General features: G+C 42.2%; 1 protein-coding gene across 2 annotated transcripts in view; it reads left to right on the forward strand.

The window, feature by feature from the left end:
• Nucleotides 1-24,135, forward strand: part of GALNT13 (polypeptide N-acetylgalactosaminyltransferase 13) — a 161,389-nt gene that overhangs the window by 100,876 nt on the left and 36,378 nt on the right. For both annotated transcript variants that reach the window (XM_079979338.1, XM_079979339.1), the window contains exon 8: nucleotides 5,527-5,707. In XM_079979338.1, coding sequence (XP_079835464.1) covers nucleotides 5,527-5,707 — 181 coding nt within the window. The remainder of the gene's footprint in view (nucleotides 1-5,526; nucleotides 5,708-24,135) is intronic.

The following is a 24,135-nucleotide window of genomic DNA, read 5'->3' on the forward strand; positions in this document are numbered from 1 at the left end:
GTAGATCGTGATCTACTGGTAGATCACTGGACGTCTGTGGTAGATCACTGGCTCCCCCCCAAAGAAGCTCAACATCTTTGGCTCCCCTATAAAAAGCTACATATCTTTGACCTGAGCCCCTAAAAAGAGGGTAGATCACTGCCAGTTTTTAACTCTGTGAGTAGATTGTCTTGGGAGTGGCCACCCCTGGTCTACAGCATCTTAGTCATGCTTTTCTTATCCGGATTCTTCAATAAGCACTGTTGTGATTTCCACCCTTAAAAAAAAATTAACTATGTCATTTGCGATGTTTTGCTACATATTTTGTCTGCCATGCTGGTACCTTCATTAGATGCTTATAGCTAAAACATGTCCATGGTGCAATTAGATGATATTCAAGGATTCTTATTGTGAAACATAAAACCACTGTGTTTGGGTGAAGTATGTAGTCTGAGCCCTTTTAGGATGGATGGAGAGCCCAAATAGTGTTAAATTTTCAAAAATACTGGAGTTTGTAAACATTTACAAGGTGGTTATTTTTTTAATTAAAAAAAACCTGAAGACACGATAGATTTTCCATGTTCTAAATATATTCTGTGTGGGTTTAATGATTCCAAATTATATACTGTAGTCTGTCACTTTCCGCTTTGCATTGTATAGTCTGCGACAGAGTGAGCTGCTGGCAGGACGTGAAAATCTGAAGCCTAGCTGTGCTTTCGCTTGACTAGGGGAATCTAAGTAACAAATTGGCTTGAAAGGAAATTCTTCCCCTCCCCCACTGCTTGCACAGTTGCCAGGTTTTTGCTTTTGTCTCTTGTTTTGTTTTTTGTTTTTTAAATAAGGACAGTGACTTGTACCAGCAAAACAAAAAAGTACATTGCCCAGCTCCTGGAGAGGAAAACAGATTAATAATCAAATGAAAGGGGAAGGCAAGACGGCAGATTCATTTTGCAACTAATAAAATACACCTTGTAGACATATCTGTGAAGTGTGCATGTTTTTAGGGATTGGTGTGGCATTGAGAAGAAACAGCAACAATGTGGAAGAGTAAAAGCATGGTTCTGATCTAAAAAGCTGAGAACCTAGAACAGGAGATCTTCCAGGTCATGATGCGTCTTCATCAAGACACTTGTAGGAAATGGTATACTGAGGATCATGTTTTGCGTTCCAGCCCCCCCAAATATTCCTGTAAAAAAGAAAAAAGAAAATGGTGGTGGACAAAATGTTCTTAATCTGGTTTGTGGCATTTCACAAGTGTTGACCATCAAGCCCATCCCATTCTGTTTTTGTGCAGACTTTTCAAAGGGGTGGGTGGGAAATCCTTTGAAAATTTGCACACGCCTTTTCTTCTCTAAACCAGCATTTACCTGACCGTGTGAGCTGGTTGCATATTAGGGAAAATTATGGATCCAGGCCCTACCACAGCACCAGAAGTTAATCTTGAAAGTATATTGAGGGGAAGAGGCAGAGAAAACATAGATGGAAGCCTGGCAGCTTGCTTTGATCTTTCTTGGTTGGGAACGGCAGGGTATGGTTGAGGTTTTTTATTGCAGGCATGAAGTGTGGTTTGAGGGGTGTCCTTAGGGGGGAAATGCTCAAATTTATTTTATTTCAAGAAAACAGCTTTTAATCATATTTCAGGAGCAGTACAGCAGCAAACTTTGGAAACCCTATTAAGGCATCGCATTGGCTAGCCCTGCAATAATAATAATAATAATAATAATAATAATAATAATAATAATAATAATAATTTATTATTTATATCCCGCCCATCTGGCTGGGCCTTCCCAGCCACTCTGGGCGGCTTCCATAAAAACCAAAAATACAGTAAAATCACACGTTAAAAACTTCCCTGAACAGGGCTGCCTTAAGATGTCTTCTGAATGTAATGCAACTATCCTTACCATGGATAAGTGTAGCACCCAAAGGGAGAGTCACTCATATTCACTGGGGAGCAATATACAAGTTCCAAATGTGTCTCTAAATTGCCTATTTCACTGCCAGCTATCTGTAAAATTTCCTCAAGCAAAAACTGCTTTTCAGCACAATGCATTCTGCAGGGTTTGCACTCATAGACTTTTCAAATAATTCTTTCTGATTTAGTTCCATCTAACCCCACTGAACTTCTTGGTGGGAGCATATGTTAAGTCTACCAGCCTACTGGAATTAAACTGTTAATTAAATCCGTAGCAAATTAGACTATTGGCAAGCAGCAGTCACATTAATGTCTGCATATAGTGAGGGGATTTGAAGATCTCTGAACAAATTGGGCTGAAGCCTTGGAGTCATTTGTTTTAGTACATGGATCACCATATTCTCTCTTTGAAATAAAAGCGCTCTACAGATTCATACCCATGTCCATTTTGACTTGGTCATCTCAAATTGCTACAGTGAGGCAGTGGGATATCTAAGATTAAAACTGATCTCTAAAATACTCCTATGTCTCAACTGATTACTTGCAATCTGTATCAATTAGTCATTTCCCCCTCACATTTGTAATTTATTCTGCAATTTATTTGTTTTGGTTTGTTTGTTTTATATAGACTGGTTTTTGTTAGTCATAGGGGAAAGTGATGCACTTTTTCAAGCTTCTTTCCTTAGTCATAAGAGCTAAGCCCTTTTTCCTTTTAGAAAATGAAAGCGAAGATATTCTGTAACCTGGATTCTGAGCCAAATGCCGCATTCTGTGCTTTTTACACTTCCCTTTTAGAATTACTGGTGTCTGCTGAGCTTTCTTAGTAGTAGGACTATTCTTGTCAAACAGCTATAGGACCAAGTCTGCTGGATCAGGCCAATGACCCATCTAGTCCCATGGGAAACCTACAAACTGGACTTGATTATGGCAGCACTCTGCCCACCTGCAGTTTCCAGCAATTGGTATTCAGAAGCATAATGTGTCTAACAACAGAGGGAGAACATAGCCATCATGGCTAGTACCCATTGACAGTCTTGTCCTCCATGAATTTGTCTAGTACTTTTTAAAAGTTGGTGGCCATTACTGCCTCCTGTGGGAACAAGTTCCACATTTTAACAATGTGCTGCATGAAGAACTTTTATCTGTCCTGAATCCTCCAACATTCAGCTTCATTGGAAGACCTTGAGTTTTCTTTAAAGGGAGAGGAACAGGTGGCGCTGTGGTCTAAACCACTGAACCTCTTGGGCTTGCCGATCAGGTTAGCGGTTCAAATCCCCATGACGGGGAGAGCTCTCGTTGCTTTGTCCCAGCTCCCGCCAACTTAGCAGTTCGAAAGCACACCAGTGCAAGTAGATAATTAGGTACCGCTGTGGTGGGAAGGTAAATGGCATTTCCATGTGCTCTGGTTTTCATCACGGTGTTCTGCTTCACCAGAAATGGTTTAGTCCTGCTGGCCTCATGACCCAGAAAGCTATCTGTGGATAGATGCCGGCTCCTTCAGCCTGAAAGTGAGATGAGTGCTACAACCCCATAGTCGCCTTTGACTGGACTTAACTGTCCAGGGTCCTTTACTTTTTTACCTCTTTAAAGAGAGGGGTTGGTGGTTGTTGATAGTTACATTTTTATTTTTATTTTAAAAACAACAACACACAAGCGCACACCCCCAGAACAATGCTGTGTCATTTTTCAAATTTTGCTATGCTCTTGACTTGGCTACTTGCCCTTGAACTGTGAAAGTTTTTTTGATATTGTCATGGATGATCTCAACTTGTTTACATATATATACACACACATACACCAATATAACCATGCATAATTGCTTTAGAACTAATTAAACTCTGCAATCAGTTTCTATAGCAACCTTTCCACTAATACAAATAATCTTTAAATGCTCGACTCTGTTCTTACTTAACAAAAATGTAGCCATGTTCAGTTGGAATGCCGAGGACTTTAATAGAGATTCATTTTCTTTAGAACAGATGCTTGGCCAAGTTCAGCCTTTTAATAGAAGTTTAAGTGATAGTCTGGTAGGATGGTGTGGGAGCAGTTGGAACCAGATTTTTAAAATGTTAATCTCCAGTCCCTTTGTGACAAAAAAAGCACTTTAACATACAACCAGATTTCATTAATCAGGGTCAGAGTGAGAGATGCAATATTTAAAGCACCACACAATTTGAGAGAGCACAAATAGAAATCTATTAACACATATGCCTGGATCACCTAAAAAGATGCAGGTACTTTAGGCCCTTCACAACAGTCTTGCAAGACAAATGGATTCATTGTCCTTGGGGTTTTCCCTTTAACTATTGTGCTATGAAAAATTCATTGCTAGCATGGAGAAGCAGCCAAAAATTGTGGTGCTACTTAAGCCATGTGAGGATCCCTCTCTGAATCCTATCACCCAATTACAATAATTAAGCCAGATACTAACTTATCAGTGCCTTGGTTTAGTGATTAAATCTGTCTATATGCCAATACATTTAGACGGTGTGTGTTTGTGAAAGAGAGAAGATTGCACCCGCTAGCTAGCAAGGTCTATCCAGCTTGCTGTGTGGTGTATTAGGCTGTGGAACAAGCCATTTGCTTGTGTCTCTGCAGATTTTCTTTCTAAGCTCCATAGGACAGTTTAGCAGTGCTGTGATCACAGACACATTTCCCATGAGCCAAGAGCTGATGTATATGACTTGTATTTGATATGGTGACCTTTCATTTTCTGGTGAAAATGGATGTTGTGATATATATCCCTCACGCTTTAACTCCGGTACAGAAGGCAATTATTGGTTTGTGTGAGACAAAATCAAATCAGCATGAAATGTCAGTTGTCTGAAGGCTAGATGACATGTTACAGAAGGCAATGGGGAAACATGTGCAAATCTTCTGTGTCTGCTTCTGCAATAATATGAAACTCATTGTTTTGACCTACGGTGAGATTTGTGAGCTGCAGTCTCATAGGTCTGAGATCTGTGAATGACTCCTGCAATTGATAGCACTTCCCAATAGAAGTGGGTAGAAACACCTTATTTTGGTGTTTCTCAATTCATTCATCCAACCATTCTGTCCCATTCCATCATCATTAAAAACACTCAAAGAGTTGCATTTGAATAATATTTAAATATGTATTTTTGAAAGTGCTTTCTCACAAGATGCACATTTCTACGTTTGCTTCCGAAAATACAAATTTCTAATCATTTTTTATGTAAGGATAACTACATCTAATTCCATGAGATGAGATCAGTGCATATCAGGGTTTGCAGAGAATGAGTTGATCAGGGCCCTCCCTACTTCTGGTATTCAGGTCTCTGTGCCACCTGTGACTGAGATCAGATTGGGCCACCATATCTGGAGAGTTCAACAGTTTAATAACAGCCGTGTCAAGAATTTGCTGTCATGTACCCCCCAAGTTGTGACCTGAGTTGTCCTAAACTCTGCTGAAATCAGTGGGACATCTCCCAAGTAAATCAATTTGGTAAAGGCACCTGCAGTTTTACATAGCTGAAATTCAGGGGTGACATGTTGCCTGAGCTTCAACTTCTCACCCTGTGGTCCTGGTACAGTAAATAAGTAGCAGCCTAAAATTTAATTTGGTGTCTGAAAACAAGCTGATTAATTTTGATTTCCTGTTTGCATTTCAGATCTGGCAGTGTGGAGGCTCATTGGAGATTGTAACATGTTCACATGTTGGTCACGTCTTTCGAAAAGCTACGCCTTATACATTTCCTGGGGGTACCGGTCATGTAATTAACAAGAACAATAGACGGCTTGCAGAAGTATGGATGGATGAATTTAAAGATTTCTTCTATATAATATCCCCAGGTAAGGAAGTATTTCATGATAATTTTGTCACAAGCATGGCATAGTAGAAATGTCGTGTGTGTGTGTGTGTGTGTATAGTTTAATGGATAACTCTGTGTTGAGGGTTAATTGTACTACCTAATTCAGTCTTAGCACATCAGGAGGAGGTACATTCTTTAATAATAAAACCAGAACCATTTCAGGATTGCTTTGTAAAACAGTGGCTTTAGCAAGCTTCCAAATTGCCAAGATGTCTTTGGCTTTTTCTGTGTTTATACAAGACTATGTAGAATGTAAAAGAGCTCCATTGGTCTTGCATAGCTCTTTTGCATATTAGTTCTGGGGTACACATGCAAAGTAGGAAATATTTTAAAAGATTTTAAATGCTATTCTTCTACAGCTGAATCCAATCTTTTCCCTTTTCAGTTTCCAATACAAAGGCATTATTTTAGTAGGGTAGACAACTTTATTTAAAAACAATTACCGGTATTGTGGAAATAACTTAAAAAAAAAAATTAAATCCCAACAACAAATCCCATTGGCACCATTTTTGAATCCAATGTTGACATGATATCAGCAAGGCTGAGGATATTGTAAATTGTGAAGGATGCAATCCTTTGCCCTCATCCCTGGGACTAAACCCCTTTAAACCCAATGGATCTTACCTCTGAGTAGAAGGTATAGGGGTTGTGCTGTAAGTGAACACTTTTACACAGTGCTGATTGAAAGCTAGAGATAAGCAAAGTATACTCATACCTGGGAATAGTTTTGGTTCAATTTTAACTTAACATGCTGTCAGGGGCTCAGGAGCAGAGGCACAGGGGAGAGAGGAAATGGAGAGCGAAGGGGAAGAATCTGAGGGCAGCGTAGGGGAGTATGAGAGTGGCCCGAGAGATTCCATGAGCTTCTCCAGCGAATCAGAAGATTCCCAGAGGGGGGCGCCGACGGCCAGGGCAAGGGGGGTCCCAGGGGGGACACACCAGAAGCAAGGGGCCAGCGGGGACTCCCAAAGCAGCAGCGAGAGATCAGGACCAGCTCCTCCACCAGAGCGTAGTGGGGGGGAAGAGTCCCATGTATCAGGACCAGCTTCTCCTCCAGCAGGGAGAGAAGATGAATCAGGGCTGGCCACGCCTCCATCGCAGAGTGAGGGAATGGAGGGGAGGTCAGGTCCAGCTAGCCTCTCTGAAGGGGGAAGCAGTGACAGGAGCAGTGTAACGGTCAGGAGGAAGGTTGCCAGCTGGGCGCGCGCGCCAAGTTTGAATGTACAGGCGCGCGGCACAGCAGGTAACCCGGATTGGGAACCAGGTCCTAAAGCCCGCCGGAGGGAGGGGAAGACTCAGGGGACTCAGTGTCAGAAGAGTCTAGAAAGGGCAAGACCCCAGCGGACAGGCGGACCCAGAGGAGGAAAGAGCAAAGCAAGAGGTGGAGCAAGGCTAGAGTCTTAAACTGGTGTCTGGGGGGAGGAGATTCAGACGGAGCTTCAGCGGTCTAGGGTTTAAGACGTAGGGCTGCACGCCACGGCTTTGAAATCGAAACTGCGTTTCAATAAAGACTTTTGTACATAACAACGGACTGGCATTGGTCCTTTGTGAGCTGGGACCTCGGGCAGCTCTGACACATGCAAATGTGGAGCAGTTCCAAAGCTGGATAAAGCCTAGTTGAGTGACTGTTGGGGACAATGTAAAGTCTGTTCTGCTTTCTGAAAGGGATGCCCATCAGTAGGGTGGCATTCATACTGTCAATACCCCTCCCTCAGTACACCTATGGAAAGCTCCATGGTTATAGATGTTCCATCAGCAGTGTTATCCTAGTGATGCGTGTGGTGAGGAAGGGGTGGTGTGTAGGGTGATGCAGAGGATCCTGAGCTCCCTAATTCACTCAACACCCCCACCTCAGAAGGGCCCAAATGTATGCCAGTTCCAAAGTTGGTATAGTAAGTTCCCTTCCACAGGGGTCAATGGGAAGATAAATCTCTTTTTTAATGGTGGAGACAAGGGAAAAGCCACTCCAACCACCCTGCCTTTGGCCATCTGGAAGGACATTGAATGTGACAGTTGTTCTGTCACGGAATTGCTCCTCCACCACAGAATTCTTCCTAAATGTAATTTTCATTTAATATTCTTCTTTTGATAAGTTTATATTACATTAAACTGGTAGTTATTTTTTTAAAATAATAATAATCTAGAATTTCCTTTGCATATTCTTGATAAAGTTTAAGATTATTGGGAAAACTGTTCTTTTTGCTTCAAGATACCTAATCTTGCAGATAACTTGAAGTAAGGCTGAAACCATTCTTTAGTAAGTTTTCAACGTTTTGAATGGAAAGTGTGTGGTTCTTTCCTTGATCAAAGACAAGAATTGAAAACTTCAAATTGTAGCTTTGATCAGGAATAAAATAACTGTATTTATCTGAAGTGCCGGTTCTCTGGTAATCGTTGCTTTCTTCCCTATATTTCAAAAGGACACTTGATTGGAGGAAGCTAGGTTTTCTGGCGGGGTTGTAAGATGTTATCAGCTTCATGAGTCAAGGCCTTTAAAGGAGAGAAAGGAGAGAAAGAGATGAGGCTTTGTTACGTTTGTCTGTAGTTATTCATGAAGATATGCTACAGATTAACATAATAAGGCCACAAGCTTCTTCCATGTAGTTAAAAACCTGTCACATACCTTTCTTCACAAAAGGAAGCTTAAAATGTCAAATGCAAAAACATGCAGTTCTATGTGTCTGTTTTATTTTACTATGGATGGCATATATACCTTTCATTTTTGTACTGAAAAAATAAAATAATAATCCTTAAAGATAGGGATAGGCAATGTGGTACCATCCAGATGTTGTAGATTCCAGCTCCATCAGTTCCAGCCAGCATAGCCAATGGGATTATGGGAGTAATAATTATAATTATAAATTATAAATTCTATACTGCCCTTCATCCATAGGAGCCAACTCCTTAGGCCAAGGTTCCTTCACACACACATACCCCTAAAATATTTGAGGGGCAGCCCCCCCCCCAGTATTTTATTCAAGTTTCTTCATCTATCCTGCCTTCATCTGAGGAACACAGGGTGGTTTACAACATAAAAATACATACCGGAGTAACAAACAAAAACAATAGCCCCTGCAGTTTTAAAGGCCGTAGATTGTTTAATTAGCTGAAGCCCTGGGAGAAGAGGAATGTTTTTGCCTGGTGCCTAAAGATATGCAATGAAGGTTATGCAATGAATAAAGATATGTAACAAATGAACTTTATTAGTTGCCTTTCTTTATGTGCACATTCTAGGGCTTGCATCATACAGGGTGAGGCAACCATCTTTAGACAGCAGATTGTAGGCATCAGTAGAGGGTGTTGAATCATCAGATACTTGGATTCATGTTTTTAATCAGAGTGCAGAGGGCGCTTCCAATTGGATTTTCTGCTACAGGTGTCAAAATGCGTGGAGTCCTTGGAAATACTGTTTAAAACTGAATCATAATTCTTTCTCTGCCTTGTCTATAATTAGCTTCCCGCTTTACCTGTGTTTGCCTCCTGTCTTTGGCTTCAATAAATGTAGGCATCATTCTGTTATTCAGGCTGTTATCACAAAAATTTCCCATTTAATATTAATTTGGTGCTTGGAAAGTAGGATGAGCTTACAACTCCGCATGTTGTATAATGCAAAGTTTAATTGTAATTGCTTTTGTGATGGTTTTCTATTTTGATTAAGTTTTTAATTATGTGTGGTTTAGAACAGTGTCAGGTTTCTAAAGCAGGGGGTAAAGGTCAGATTCAATAATTACTTCAGAAACAAAGCAAATGCTTTAGGCTAACAAAGCAGATATTGAATTTTTTTTTCTAAAACAAAAAGCTTTCAGGATTATTAAGAGACAATGATTAATTATAAAGCTATGTTCCTTTGTAAGTGTTTACCGCGAGCAAATTAAAGGAAATGTCACTCACTTTTAAACTTCCTCCTTGTTTAACCATTTTACAGCACAATCCTATACATGTTTATTTAGAAGTACACCTCACTTAGTTCAGCTCGGTGTGCTCCCAAATGAAAGTGCAGAGGATTGAATTCCTAAACACACAGAGTAGGGAGTAAGCTCCATTGGAAGCCTGGGATAGCTCAGTTGGTAAAGCATGAGACTCTTAATTTCAGGGTCGTGGGTTTGAGCCCTACGTTGGGCAAAAGATTCCTGCACTGAAATGCACCAACTTCAGCTAGGCACTTTAAGGAGCGTTTGTTGCCAAAATATTCCAGGGCAGGGAGTGCAGGTCTATTCCCCCCCTACAGTTTACATGCCTGCTCCTTGGGAGAAACCTAGACAGCATCTTAAAAAGCAGAGACATCACCTTGCCAACAAAGGTCCGTATAGTTAAAGCCTTGGTTTTCCCAGTAGTGATGTATGGAAGTGAGAGCTGGACCATAAAGAAGGCTGATCGCCAAAGAATTGATGTTTTTTAATTATGGTCCTGGAGGAGACTCTTGAGAGTCCCATGGACTGCAAGAAGATTAAACGTATCCATTCTTAAGGAAATCAGCCCTGAGTGCTCACTGGAAGGACAGATCGTGAAGCTGAGGCTCCAATACTTTGGCCACCTCATGAGAAGAGAAGACTCCCTGGAAAAGACCCTGATGTTGGGAAAGATGGAGGGCACAAGGAGAAGGGGATGACAGAGGATGAGATGGTTGGACAGTGTTCTTGAAGCTACCAGCATGAGTTTGACCAAACTGCGGGAGGCAGTGGAAGGCAGGAGTGCCTGGCGTGCTCTGGTCCATGGGGTCACGAAGAGTCGGACACGACTAAACGACTAAACAACAACATATCTGCTGGTGGCTTTGGTGGTAGCAGCAGTATCAACTCTGACCCTTGTCATGCTTCTTCTCTAGTTCACAGGAATGACACAAGAGTTAGAATGCTGGGGGAGAGGGAGGGAGGAATACATTTGCCGTAATTGACAGAGTTCTCCACTTAGCACTAGAGGATAGTATAATTCTCAAGGCACTCTGGGGGAGTGAAACATGGCAGCAGCTGGAATCACTTTTAAATGATAAATGTGTCTCCACCCAATATATATGGGGGGACAAAATCACCATTTGAAATGGTCGCTGAAATTCCCATACCAAATTCACCAACTGCAAGTAAGCATATTGTCAGGGAACTGCCATCGGAGCCAGAGGAGGAGGGAGGGTTCCAGAGGGATGCCGGAGAGCGTCCCAGGAGGGAGAGAGGCAGCCCATCTGCTGGGGAAGGAAATCAGTGTAGCACCAGTGGAGAAGGGGGGCAGATGGGGGAATCGGCGAGGGGGCTCCATGACTCCTCGCTGGAGACCAGCGGGGAGAGCACGGGTCCTCCGCTGCCCACACCCTCCCTGTGCAGAAGACTTCCGCGCAGGGAGAGTAAGTGGAGACTAGGCGTCAAAGAGCTTCTTTGCTGGAAGAAGTTCAAGAAACACCCACTGACGGATTCTGCCAGCGATTGAGACAGCCACGGATGAGTGGCTGTCCGGACAGAAAGGGTTCACCCAGGTAACCCAGCCAGGTGTGGCGACAACTTACGCACGAGCAACCCCTAGAACCATTACAGCAATCCGTCAGTCACTGATGTTGCTTGTGCGAAGCCCCAGAGAGGCAGCACGGTGAGCCGAACAGGGACAGCCGGAGAGCCGGAGCAACCAGCTGCAATGCAGAGTCTGGTAGAGAGGAACCAAGACTTGGAACAGCATGTAGCTATCCTGACGGCACGGCTGGACAAAAGATGGGCTCAGGATGCACAGGTCAGACCCACCCCCATCGCAAGGAAGGTACCGGGGCTGGTACACAAGTTTGGTGGGAAGCCCCAGGACTACAATGCTTTCCGAACGGAAGTACAGTATGCTTTGGAACTGCATAGTGATGATTTTGCTGATGACAAGGAGAGGGTGGCTTACATTGTGGGGCATCTGCAGGATGGGGCGCGCGAATGGATCAGGCCCCTAATGGCAACGCAAAATGATGCCTTGAAGGACCTTAAGAAATTCTTCCAGGCAATGGATGCGATGTACTCCGGCAAAGTGGAGCAAAGTGTGACTCGGTGGGAATTGATGGGGTGCAGGCAGGGGAGCCAGTCCGTCAGAGACTACTGGTCGCGTTTTGCGATGTTAATCCACCGGCTCGGGTGGGATCTGGACTCTGAACCGATACAAATGTTCTTTGAGGAGGGTCTGTCCCCAGCAGTGAAAGACGAGTTGTCCCCCCCGCCCCGCCCACGGTCGATGGATGAGCTCACCAAAGCTGTGCTTGCTATTGGCGTACGCCAGGAAGCGCGGGCTCAGGAGAAGCACGAAGTGAGAGGCGAAATTTTTTACCAAGCTGGACCTCAGGGGAGCGTACAATTTGATTAGGATAAGGGAGGGGGACAAATGGAAAACTACCATGTTCACCCCCCTAGGGGCTTTTGAGTACTTATTCATGCCATTTGTATTACAATCAGGCTCCGCCTGCTTTCAAGCATTCATGCACCACGTGTTGGGGCCCCTGCTGTACAAGAATTGCATAGCCTTTTTGGATGACATCTTAATCTATTCAGACAATGAGAAGCAACACGTCAGAGACGTCAGGGAAGTACTACAGAGACTGCAGAAGCACCAGTTGTGGGTCAAGCTGGAGAAATGCCAATTTCATGCCAGAGAGGTCGAGTTTCTGGGGTACAAGTTGTCAGACAAGGGCCTAGCTATGGACCCAAGCAAGGTGAAGGCAGTGCTGGAATGGAAGCCCCCCCCAAACCCGGAAGGATGTGCAGAGGTTCTTAGGGTTCAGCAACTTCTACAGGAAGTTCATAAAGAACTTCACTCACTTGACCGTGCCCATCACAGATTGTCTCAGTAGCAAAAAGAAGTTCGCGTGGACAGAAAGTGCCCAGCAATCCTTTGAAAGACTGAAGAAGGCGTTTGCTTCGGAGGAGCAGCTCCTGCACATTGATCTGGAGAAGCCCATGAGACTGGAGACGGATGCGTCTGACCGAGCCGTCGGAGCGGTCCTTTTGCAGCCAGGGGCCAAGCAGGACTGGAGGCCGTGTGCCTTTTTCTCAAGGAAGCTGAGCAAGTCGGAGCAAAACTATCCCGTGTATGACCGCGAACTGCTTCCGCGCAGGGAGAGTAGGCAGAGACTAGGTGTCAAAGAGCTTCTTTACTGGAAGAAGTTCAAGAAACACCCACTGACGGATTCTGCCAGCGATTGAGACAGCCATGGATGAGTGGCTGTCCAGACAGAAAGGGTTCACCCAGGTAACCCAGCCAGGTGTAGCGATGACTTACGCACGAGCAACCCCTAGAACCATTACACATATGTTGCCTTTTTTATGCCTCAGTAAGATTCTCCAAATCCCTCCAAAGTGACTCCCTCAGTGGTGACTCGAATAATAGGAAGCAAAATAATTTGGGGAGAAAATGAGTCACTGCTGATTATTTTTGTCACACACCCTCAGAATTCATGCACAAAGCCAATTTGGGGGGGGGGAGGATGTATACCATGCATATTTTATGTTTAAGTGGGTATTTTATTTCAGATTTTTTTAAAAAAATGTTATTATGGACTACCAGGCTTTTGAAATAAGCAGGCAAACAACTGAATAAATAATTGATGGCACTGCCAATTTCCTCTTTGAATGGTAGGCAGAAAATGCATAAAAGACAACTTTTCTGTTAGAAAACATACTGAATAGAAGCTATTTGGAATGTTTTCGTGGAGCCTTTCCACAGGAATACTTTCCATTTTGTGTCACGGAACTTTCCGAGTAAGAAGAAACAGAAGTATTGTTCGAATGCCTTTTTGAACAGATTTATACAGACTCTAGGTAATATAATCCTCAGTTTAGGCATCATGGCAACTATGGTTAGAACAAACGAGACTGGGAGGAGGAAATCTGTGCTCACAGCAGGAGAGGAGATTACCATCGTTCATTCCCAGCCTCAAAACTATGGTTAGAGGACTGGAAATACGATACCTGGATTTCATTTTGTTTTTTTTCTGTCTTTAGTCTACTTTTATTTTAACATTTTGATACATGGATTTCTGTGCATCAATTCCTATGAGCACTTGAAAAGTTAAATATATTTGGAAAAACTTGCACATAGTTTTATTAATTTATGGTTGTTGTTTTTGTGGCTACTATTATATGCTTATAACTTCTGTGTTTTTGAAGCTGCTGTAAACTTGTTGAGGAAGCAGCATATTAATAAATCACATTTGACGTTTAAACGTTACACTTTCTCTGGCTTTCTGTGAGACGCTTCCAGAAGCAAGGATTGTATGGGAAGGCAGAAATATTTTCTTTAGTTTGTTTACTACTGCTTGCTCATTCTTTCAAATCTTTTCCGAGGCAAGCAACACTATTATACTGGATGGTGAAAAGAGGAAAGGAATTGAAGCTATTACTCAAGGGGGAAATGGTGCTTAGAATAATTGTACCCTTCTGCCTATATCTGTTCTATTTTCTGCTGGAGAATGTGCATAGGCATATCTTTCCCTTCATTACTTGCATGTAACACAATGTACTCTTCTGGGAAGCCTTATGCCTATCTCAGGGCAATGCCTGCTCACATAGCTTGTATCTATATATTTTATTTAAAAGTTCTCATGAAAAGCTTTCCGAAGAGCACGTGATTTTTGAAGCCATCGTCTTTGCTAGGAATATTCTGTATGTGGTGATGGCTTCATTGCATAAAAACCTGAGGCAAGCAGCTGTAGAGTAGCCAATCTCTTTTTCTTTTCTTTTTTGAAATTGCATTTGTATACCATGATGAAGTATATACATCCAGCAGCCAACCTGAGACATCTGTATTGCAATCACATGGAACTCAATACACTTGCTCCCAAAAGTTGTCCTTGCAAGTTCAAGTTGAGGCAGATGTCTCTTTAGGGCATAATCAAGGTTTTAAAAGCTAGCCCTTTATTGCAGCTCAGGAAGAGAACTTCTAACACTGAGAACAGATGGGCAGTTGGACACATTACCTAGAAATATGAGTATTCTGCATTTCTAGACCTTCTAAACAATAGCAAGGAAAAATATCATGCACTGAAATGTTTCACTATATTGGAAAGTGGACTTGATTACCTTAGAGAAAGCATTTTAAAGAACCATGATTCTGGGAAAGAAGCTGCTGAGGGCCGTTTTTACATTGCTTAGTTTGCACGAGAACGAAGCAGTAACCTTGCCTAGCATGATAGTCTATATTTAACATTGTCTCGGAAATGTGTGCTAACTCCTGGTTAGTGTGATTAAGCTGGCCAGAGGAAGGATATTTTGATTAGCTGAATAGCAAAGATCCGTTTTAACTGAAATTTATCCTGCTGCAGTGTGTATTAAGGAAAAAAAATTGAAATTACTGATGTTCGTTTTTAAAAGTGGTTATGAAGACATGTGTGAATGGAAATGACCTTTTGGTTTGTTGATATTATATTGATTGAAAGAGTAATAATGGATGGCTTATTCTTGATTGCTTGTAAGGGATTTCTAGCTGGAAACCTACCTATTTCTTGAAATTTCATATAGTGCCAAGGCTTGTACAATCTAAAGACATTTTGCAGCATTTAGATGAAGCACATCTACACTGGCTTCATCAAATATTCCTGAACTTCACTGTAGATATGTTGGTTTAGGAGTCACTGGTATAGGCAACGAAAGGAGTGCTAGGCTTGCACACAAGGATTTTGAATTTGCTGCTGGTGCCAGTAATTACCCCAATATCAGCACATGGAAAACCAATTTCTTTTTGCCTCAGACTTGTTGCATAGTCCTTTACCTAGTAGTAGCAAAACCCTGTGTGCTTCAGATCACTGAATGTGCCCTATGTGGTGAAATAGAGGTGCAACAGCGGAACAGGGGCTGTTATGCTTTAAATGGAAGGAAATCTGTTCTACCGCAAAGTTGGCGGGGGGGGGGGGGACGACTATATACAGCCATGAGACTCACTAGCTGACATTGGAACAGTAACAGTAAGAACACTAAAAGAACAATTAGAAGTCCTGTTCAAACCTTGTAGTGAGCAGTTTGGGAGGAAATGAAGTTGGAAAACCCAGTGTAAAAGACCAATTCATACAATATTTGCTGACACAAACATCTTCAGGTACATGCTCACTTAGAAAGAGATGCTATGGATCTTTCATGTATGTAACTTGTATAAATTCATATGGTTCCAGTGGCTTTTCAAAAACTGTTATTGTGATAATGGGACTTGCTACTATGCAAAAACGAGAAACTAGCATTTAGTGGTTCACGTATCATTTGCACATGCTAAATATGTGTCGGAAGGGTATTTATAATGAGGTAGAGTCTCTTATTGATTCATTTATGAGAACATATTAAATTAGGTTTGCTTTCTTTCAAAAAAAAAAAAAACCACTCCAAAACATTAAAAGTGTATTTATCTTAAATTATGGTGTAAGTTAGTGGTACGTCACTTACATTATGATGTAGCACAGTTTTTGCTGTAGTTTTCAAAGGTTCACAAACTGTAAGTAACGACAAAAAGAAGAAAGAGCCATTCTAGAGAGAAAGAGGATTTGGTCTCAAGGGTCTCAATACTTTAAAAGCTGCAGAGAAAGTAAATAAAGATGAATCTGAAGGCAGAGGAGGTAGCTGGGAGAGAGAGGTGATGTTGCAAGGGAGCACCGGTGGGATATATAGTTTGATATCCATGCAGCTAGAACTGGAGATTGATTCTGGAACAGGTTTTATTTACCAGTATTCAGCTTGCTGGAAAAAAATAGATGGGAGGAAGCTGAAACACTGCAGTCTTCTGAAGTCTAAAAGTCTATTATTCGCCTTCGCAGAATGGATTGGAGATAAGAGATAAGAACGCATTAATACAAATAAAAAGCTACCACTTTCTTTTCAGGGAGAAAAGGGAGGGTTAGATTATTTTCTGTTTGAGACTGCTTTTTTCTCGGAAAGCAACATTTCATTTCAAGTTTTTTGGGGGACAGAAAACATAGAGTTGTGAGAGTGGCAGGGGGATAAATTGTATTTTCTGCTGGTGCGGAAAGGAGGGAGGGGCTTCTGCTGTCACTGAGAGCCTTCAGTTTGTTCCTGTGAGGTGCTGCTGTTGGTGCACTGGCTTGTTGATTTGGGACAATTGGTCATAAAAGAGAGACTGATTTCAGAGTAAACATGTTTGGGATCAGATTGTATATCTTTGATTGTTTTCACAAATGGTGTTTAAAGTGTTTTGTAATGCAAATGTGAATGCGATGTTACATTTAATGCCTATTCAAATTGCTCTCCTACACTTTCTGTTTCATGTTAACAAACAACAGACATATATTTCAGTAAATAGGGTAAGAGAATCTCAGCTTATCCCTAATTTCAGTTAATTTTGAGGAACTGTGCTGTAGCTGATTTTCAACTCCTTTCTGCAACTGTGTTTTTCAAAACATATGAAAGATCTGTGTGTTGATTTGGCCCTTCATAAACTTCATATGCTGTGTAAACCACAAAATGACACACACACATAGCCTTGTAGTAGTTCCCTGAGATATAGAAAAGGCCAGTTTGGGTTCAGTCTAAGCCCAGCACCCATGCAGCATTTGCGCTTAACAGCACCCTGTTTTTGTTGTTGCCTCCACCCCACAGTTTACTTATTTTATTTATTTATTGCTCTTATATACCAATATTTTCTCCCTAGAGCTCAATGTGGTTTACATGGTTCTCCCTGTCCTCCTTTAATCCCACAACAACACTGTGAGGTAGGTTAGGCTGTGAGTGAGTGAGGCTGGGCTAAGGTCACCCAATGAGCTCCATGGCTGAGTGGGGATTCAGAATCCAGTCTCCTGGGTCCTAGTCCAACACTCTAACCACTCCAAGGGATGGGAGTTCTGTGTGCACTTCCCACATCTCAAACTCCCATTAGCTCAAACTCTCATTAGCCAGAACTAGCACAGACAGTGGTCAAGGATGATGGGCGGTCAAGGATGAAGTACTACAACACCTGGAGAGCCACGGGTTTCCCATACCTGCCTTAAGCAGTTGGGGCCCAGGTTATCGGAAGGACTGCAAGAACGGCTGCTCTCTGGCTTGCCGTCAGGATCTATTAGATTGAGAGGCACCAGAGAAAAGAGCTTTTCAACCTTTCATTCCATTTTTATGGAGGCTGGTATTTTAGCTGCTGATTTTTTTATGGGTTTAGCATTGACTGGCTCTAATTGTATTTTAAATACTGTATAGTTCCCTGTTGTCTTAATTTTGTAAGCTGTGTTGGAAGGATTTTGCCCTCAAAAGGCATACAGTGGTACCTCGGGTTAAGAACTTAATTCGTTCTGGAGGTCCGTTCTTAACCTGAAACTGTGCTTAACCTGAGGTACCACTTTAGCTAATGGGGCCTCCTGCTGCCGCCGTGCCACCTCTGTGCGATTTCTGTTCTCATCCTGAAGCAAAGTTCTTAACCCGAGGTAATATTTCTGGGTTAGCGGAGTCTGTAACCTGAAGCATCTGTAACCTGAACCGTCTGTAACCCGAGGTACCACTGTACACACATTTGAGTTACAAGTAAATAGGAAAAGCCTGTGTTCTGTAATGGTTGTACACACGATCGAATCCTCACTCAGCCATGAAATGCGCCTGGTTGCTGTCTCTGGCCTAACCTATCTCACATGAGTGTTGTGTTAAAGGTATTCCACCTAAGTATCAAAATCCAGTGAAATGTTTGCTTTCTTTCTCCCCCACCATTTTGTTTTATCCGGTTTTACTTTCTGTTTTATATTCAAATACCTCATTAGATACATGTGTGTTGTTGGTTTGTGTGTGTGTTTGCATGCTCCATTGCTATGAACTGGATTATTTTTTTCACAGCATTATTTACTTCCTCCTTCTTGCATTCTCCCCCTCTGGCTCCTAAATGTAAATTTTGTCTTTACTAACTTGAAATGTTCCCCAAGCCAGGGATTTGCAGTAAGTTTGAATATTGTGCTTGGGAATGAGGGGAGTTTAAAACAGGTTTTCTTCAAGCAATTGCTTTCAAATCATGTCTCAAATGCGCTTGTCCTTTAGGCTTCATGAAAATTATCTCTCAAAGGCCACCCATGTCACCTACTATAAGCTGCACTGAATACTTCCTTCTGCTTCTTTCTTGAACAACTTATATATTGCTAACCGCATTTGCCCCGGAATTTCCCCCGCATGTTTTTAATTCCTTTCACCTTATGAAGCAGTGAAATCAGTGGGGTGCGTTTGAAGGCTTTTGAAGTTTTTATTTTCTCTTGCAGCCTTACTCCCGAGAGTAAGCTGCCTTTGAAGTAAATGGTAAAAGTGAAATCAGAACCTACTTTCTGCATTAATATATTTGTATCCACACATAACTTAAAAGTACTTATGATAATCAGGACTTCTTGTAATAGTGAATGAACTGAACAGCACAAGGAAGGCCAGTCTAAATTTAGCTTTGGTTAGTTCCTGAAGCCATGACATGACAATGTGACCAGGCACAGTGACACAGAGTCAGGATAGTACTAAACACTTAAGAAAAAGAATACGCTGGCCTAGAATCAGTACTTAATCTAGGTGTGATGAACACTTTGTACTTGAACTGTATTAGCTTTGCTATTCTGTTTCCTACTCTGAGAAAAAGTGCATTGAACAAAGACTTTGATCACGCTTTACTGTAATAGAGTTTCAGAGGGAATGAAAAGTGGAAATAGAAATCCACTTTTACTTCTTAGTCAACACCCTGCTCAGTATATCATTGTGTTGATGTAATACTGTGCATACGACCCCAGGTTTCTCCTACGGTTGACAGCACATGGTTTGCCTGGGAGAGCTAAACCACAATCCTAGATTCAGTTGCCATGCTGAGCCAAACTATGGCTTTGCGAAGCAGCAGGATGACTGAGAAAGAGCGAAGCAGCCACCATCTCCTCTCTGGAAGCTCACTTGCTCACGTGTTCATGCTAAGCCATGACACCCAGATCAGCCTGTTCTCACCTTTTTTGTCTGTCTCATGAGAATGGAAAGCCAATATCTGGGTTCCTAATTGCACTAATGTATGAGACCCATATGCTGGCTGCATAGTTCTTGTAGGAGAAAAGTTTTTAAAAGTTGGATCTCACAGGTAGAATGGTAATAGTATAGTCTTCGATATGCATGTTCTTGCCCCCACCATTATACAAGCAAACCAGACCAGAAAGCAGAGGAGCTACAGCATTTACTGAATATTAAAATACAATAGTCTATTAAACATTAAAAGCTTCCCTAAACAGGGCTGCCTTCAGATGCCTTCTAAAAGTGTGGTAGTTGTTTTTCTCTTTGAAATCTGATGGGAGGGCATTCCACAGGGCGGGTGCCAATACCGAGAAGGCCCTCTGCCTGGTTCCCTGTAACTTGGCTTCTTGCAGGGAGGGAACCGCTAGAAGGCCCTTGGAGGTGGACCTCAGTGTCCTGGCAGAACGATGGGGGTGGAGATGCTCCTTCAGGTATACTGGGACGAGGGTACGGATATGGACCCAAATTTTACCCTTGTATGAGCAGAAGACACTTTTGCTCACACAAAGTGGGGTTCTGAATTCCCTTTCCACAAGTGCAGTGGGCCTTTCCCTCTCTCCTACTGCTTCTTTCGCTCCCTGAAAGTCACTCCTGATCAAGTCAAAAAAACCTTTTCAGAGGTCTGTAGCAGAAAGGAATAGAGAAACACCTGTTGCACAAGTAAAACTTGTGGAGTTTTTGAATCTGAACCATTGTTTAACTAGTATCTTTTGAGATTTCCTTGTGTGTGTTTTTCACTCAGTGATGGGGCCTCCCCCACCCGATTTTTTTCTTCTCAGATAACAAAATGATTTATAGGTCCACTGCAGGGGAAAGCAAGAATGGGGGATATGTTTGTGTGCCTATGTAAGCAAGAATTTTGCACAAACAAATCTTAGAAACATATTTCTTGAACTTAATTCTGGAAGAGCTGAGCTATAGCCCTTTCTCGCTGTTAAAAGCAAAGCTATTAACATCTTCTGATATAGATGGGTAGACTTTTCAATTTGCGGGTAGGATCACACTGAGAATGTAGTTAATTGGAGATTAGCGGGTCACAGGATGAAAATACGCAGCATGAAGCAGAAACAGAATGTCGTTCTTCCAAACTGCAGGGTGTTTGAATTAAAAGCCTTTATTTCCTGCCTCAGATATTGTGTGTGTGTGTGTGTGTGTGTGTGTGTGTTTACACTCCAGGATACCATGTCACGATACCTTGAGATCATACAAAAACCTGCAATCATTTTAATGTGTTTGATCCCTGCTGTTCAGTTTTAATACTGATATCTATGTGAATGGTTTTGCTCCTCCCAAGAAGATTGGCAGGGTTAAAGATAATTATGTCAAAATCACATATGACAAATATGTCTGGTATTCAGACCAAGGAGTTTCAACCACTTACCCATAGCACTTCCATCTTATCAGGATTCAGCCTTAGTTTTTTGCCCCCATCCCAGCACTGCCTCCAGACACCTGTCCATCACCTTCCCAACCTCTCCTGATTTTAATGGAGTGGAGAGAGAAAGAGCTGCCATGTCTTCAGCATACTGACGACATTGTGCACCAAATCCCCAGATGGTTTATATCGGGTGCACAACCTGCAGTCCTCCAGATGTTGTTGGACTACACCTCCCATCATCCCTGATCACTGGCTATGCTGGCTGGGACTGATGGGAGTTGTAATCCAGAAACAACTGGAGGGCTGCAGGTTGTGCACCCCTGGTTTACATAGATGTTAAATAATGCAGGAGGCAGAATGGGCAGCCCAGAAGCCATGGCCCCAGAAGCCATGGGGTTCATTCAAATCTGTTGCACAGCCCCAATTGTGGACAGCAGTTGTGCTGCAGGTAGGAATGGGGGAGAAATTAGATTCAGTTTGCATGTAAAGGTGTGCTTACTAAATCAGCACTTTCCAAAACAATACAAGAAATGAAACAAAACCATTTTTTGAAATTTGCACTTCTTCAAATTTTGCAGTCCAGCTCTCTACCCAGGTAATGTATACAGAAGTACTTGCACATATTAATGAAATTAACATACAAAAATGTCTTATATTACTTTGCAAAAATGTGCATATTAGAATAAATTTGCACTAAAATGTTGGTAATATTTTCTGGGATTTTTAAATTTTTTTTAAGAAACGCTAACGGATGTGGAAATGTGGATAACTGAAGTTAAGATTGGAAAAAACACACGAGAGAAACTGAAACCAACAGATTTACCCATCCTTGTTGCAGGCTAGCTGTGTGCTAAAAAATGGCACTTTGTCACAGTTGCTTGGATTAACTGCAGAAAATGACAAAACACAGTATTTTACATTATGAGGAAAAGTTCAGACTGTCAAAAATTGAGAGGGATGCTATTGCCCTGTTTTTACTTCTTTCTAAAGGCTTTTATAATTTACAAATCAAAATTATATATGGTGTTGGAAGTGACAAACGTAGAGGTTGTTATAATGGGTTTCTTGGGGAGAGGCTTACGAAATTTATTGTTACATACAGTACAAGTTGTGAGGTTCCAGGAGGTTACCCAGAGTTCCTTTGGAAATGCGGCACAGCACAGACAGTGGTGTCTTTATGATATATGGTCTATTTACACATGTATACAACCCAAACCCAGGACGGAATAGTTCAAAGCATTAACACTCCAAAAGGTTCATGCTTCTCCCATAGCTGTAGCCTGGGATCTGAAAAGACCTCAACCATCACTCTGACCCTCCTTCCAGCTTGCCTCTTAGAGGCCGAAACCCTTTCCCCAAGAATACGCCACAGCAAATTTAAATCCTAAAAACTCCAAACTCCTTTTGTCTCTGCCCACTTGGGCTCCACCCATTTGCGTCTGGCACAGAGTCCCCACTTTCTTAATGGCTCATTGCCTTGCCTTTGTTAGATTAATGACTCATACTTCACAGCCATTATCAGGCTGGCCTGGCTATTCCAGCAATTGAATCCCTACTGGATCTGGAAATTCAGGGGTTTTAATTAAATTCTAACCCTTTACTGGTTCCAGGAATTTAGGGGAGTCTTTCCTCACATAAACAGGGGGGGGAACACAATACATCAGTCAACACATGATAATTAACCATATGCCTCAGATGTGTGCTTACCCTGTACGAGAAACCAGGCTTTTAGCATTACAGCTTCTGTTCCCTGAGATCAATTACCGATATCCGCCACAATCAGGCATCTGCTGTCATGATATTTAGGCACCTACTGAATACCTTGTTGTTGTTGTTGTTGTTGTTGTTGTTGTTGTTGTTGTTGTTGTTGTTGTTGTTAAAGAAGGCTTTCCCTGAGGTGCAGCACAATCATTTATGGAAGATCAATTTTATATTTGATTAGATGGTTTTTGTTGTTTTTAGAGTTTGCATGGATGGGTTTTTTTTATTGTTTTAGCATTTGCTGAATTGATTTTACTGCTTGTCTTTTGTCAGAGCTTGTCTTTTGGCATTTTATCCTGTTTTTACTGTGTACACAACTTTGATGGTTTTATGCCATGAAGCGGTCTATATAGAAGAAGAAGAAGAAGAAGAAGAAGAAGAAGAAGAAGAAGAAGAAGAAGAAGAAGAAGATCATCATAAAGTTAGGCAGCAGGAATGACTCCCATGCTGCATGTGAAAGCTGCAGTTTTGTAAATGTGGTGCCCACCTTGTGGAACACCTTCGTGTCAGATGTCATAAAGATAACCAGTTATATGACCTTCTGTGGAAAGATTTTCTGTTTTATTGACCTGTTCGAAACAGCACCATTAGTATGGATAAATTTTTTTCTGTGTGAATGTATTAGCTTACTCCTTCCCTAAACAAAGACCCAGGAAACAGCGAGAAAGCACTGTGACAATGCACTGAGGGATAAGTCCTCATTTCTGTCCTGACAACAGAACAGGTTTGTAACTGGAGATAGAGCAACAGCAATTGCTCAAAGTCAGCCATAGTGATTGACACTGCTGTACTTTATCAGAGTTCTGAGAAGCAAGCAAACTTTCAGCATTAACCACTTGGTGAGCTGGTGGATTCCTAGTTGTTCTCTCTTAATCCCTGGACTTGTGTTAATTATCCTACTTTACACTTTCCTATCATATATTTTCTCATCCAATAAATCAACCCACCTGAGTGGGTCATCGGTTTCTGTCAGGGAACTGCCATCGGCTCAGAGGTGAGAGGGGAAAAGCCGGATGGATTACAGAGAGCCCCCAAAGATCGTGGGAAGCAGCTCCTCCTCAGCGGAGGAGAGTAACCACACCTCCAGTGGAGAGGAGCTTCAGGGGTCAGATAAGGTGAGGCGGTGCCAGGACACCTTGCCTGGGCAAAGCGGGGAGGAGAGAGGTCCTCCGTTACCCACGCCCTCCTTGCGCAGTAAGCTTCCGCGCCGAGAGGGGTCAAGAAACTACTCTGCTGGGGAAGGTTTAAGGACCGCCCACTCACAGATTCTGCCAGTGAATGAGCCAGCCATGGGAGAGGGGCGCTCTGGACAGATAAAGTTTA

Source organism: Podarcis cretensis (genome assembly GCF_951804945.1).
Source record: "Podarcis cretensis genome assembly, chromosome: 1".
NCBI classification, from domain to species: Eukaryota; Metazoa; Chordata; class Lepidosauria; order Squamata; family Lacertidae; genus Podarcis; species Podarcis cretensis.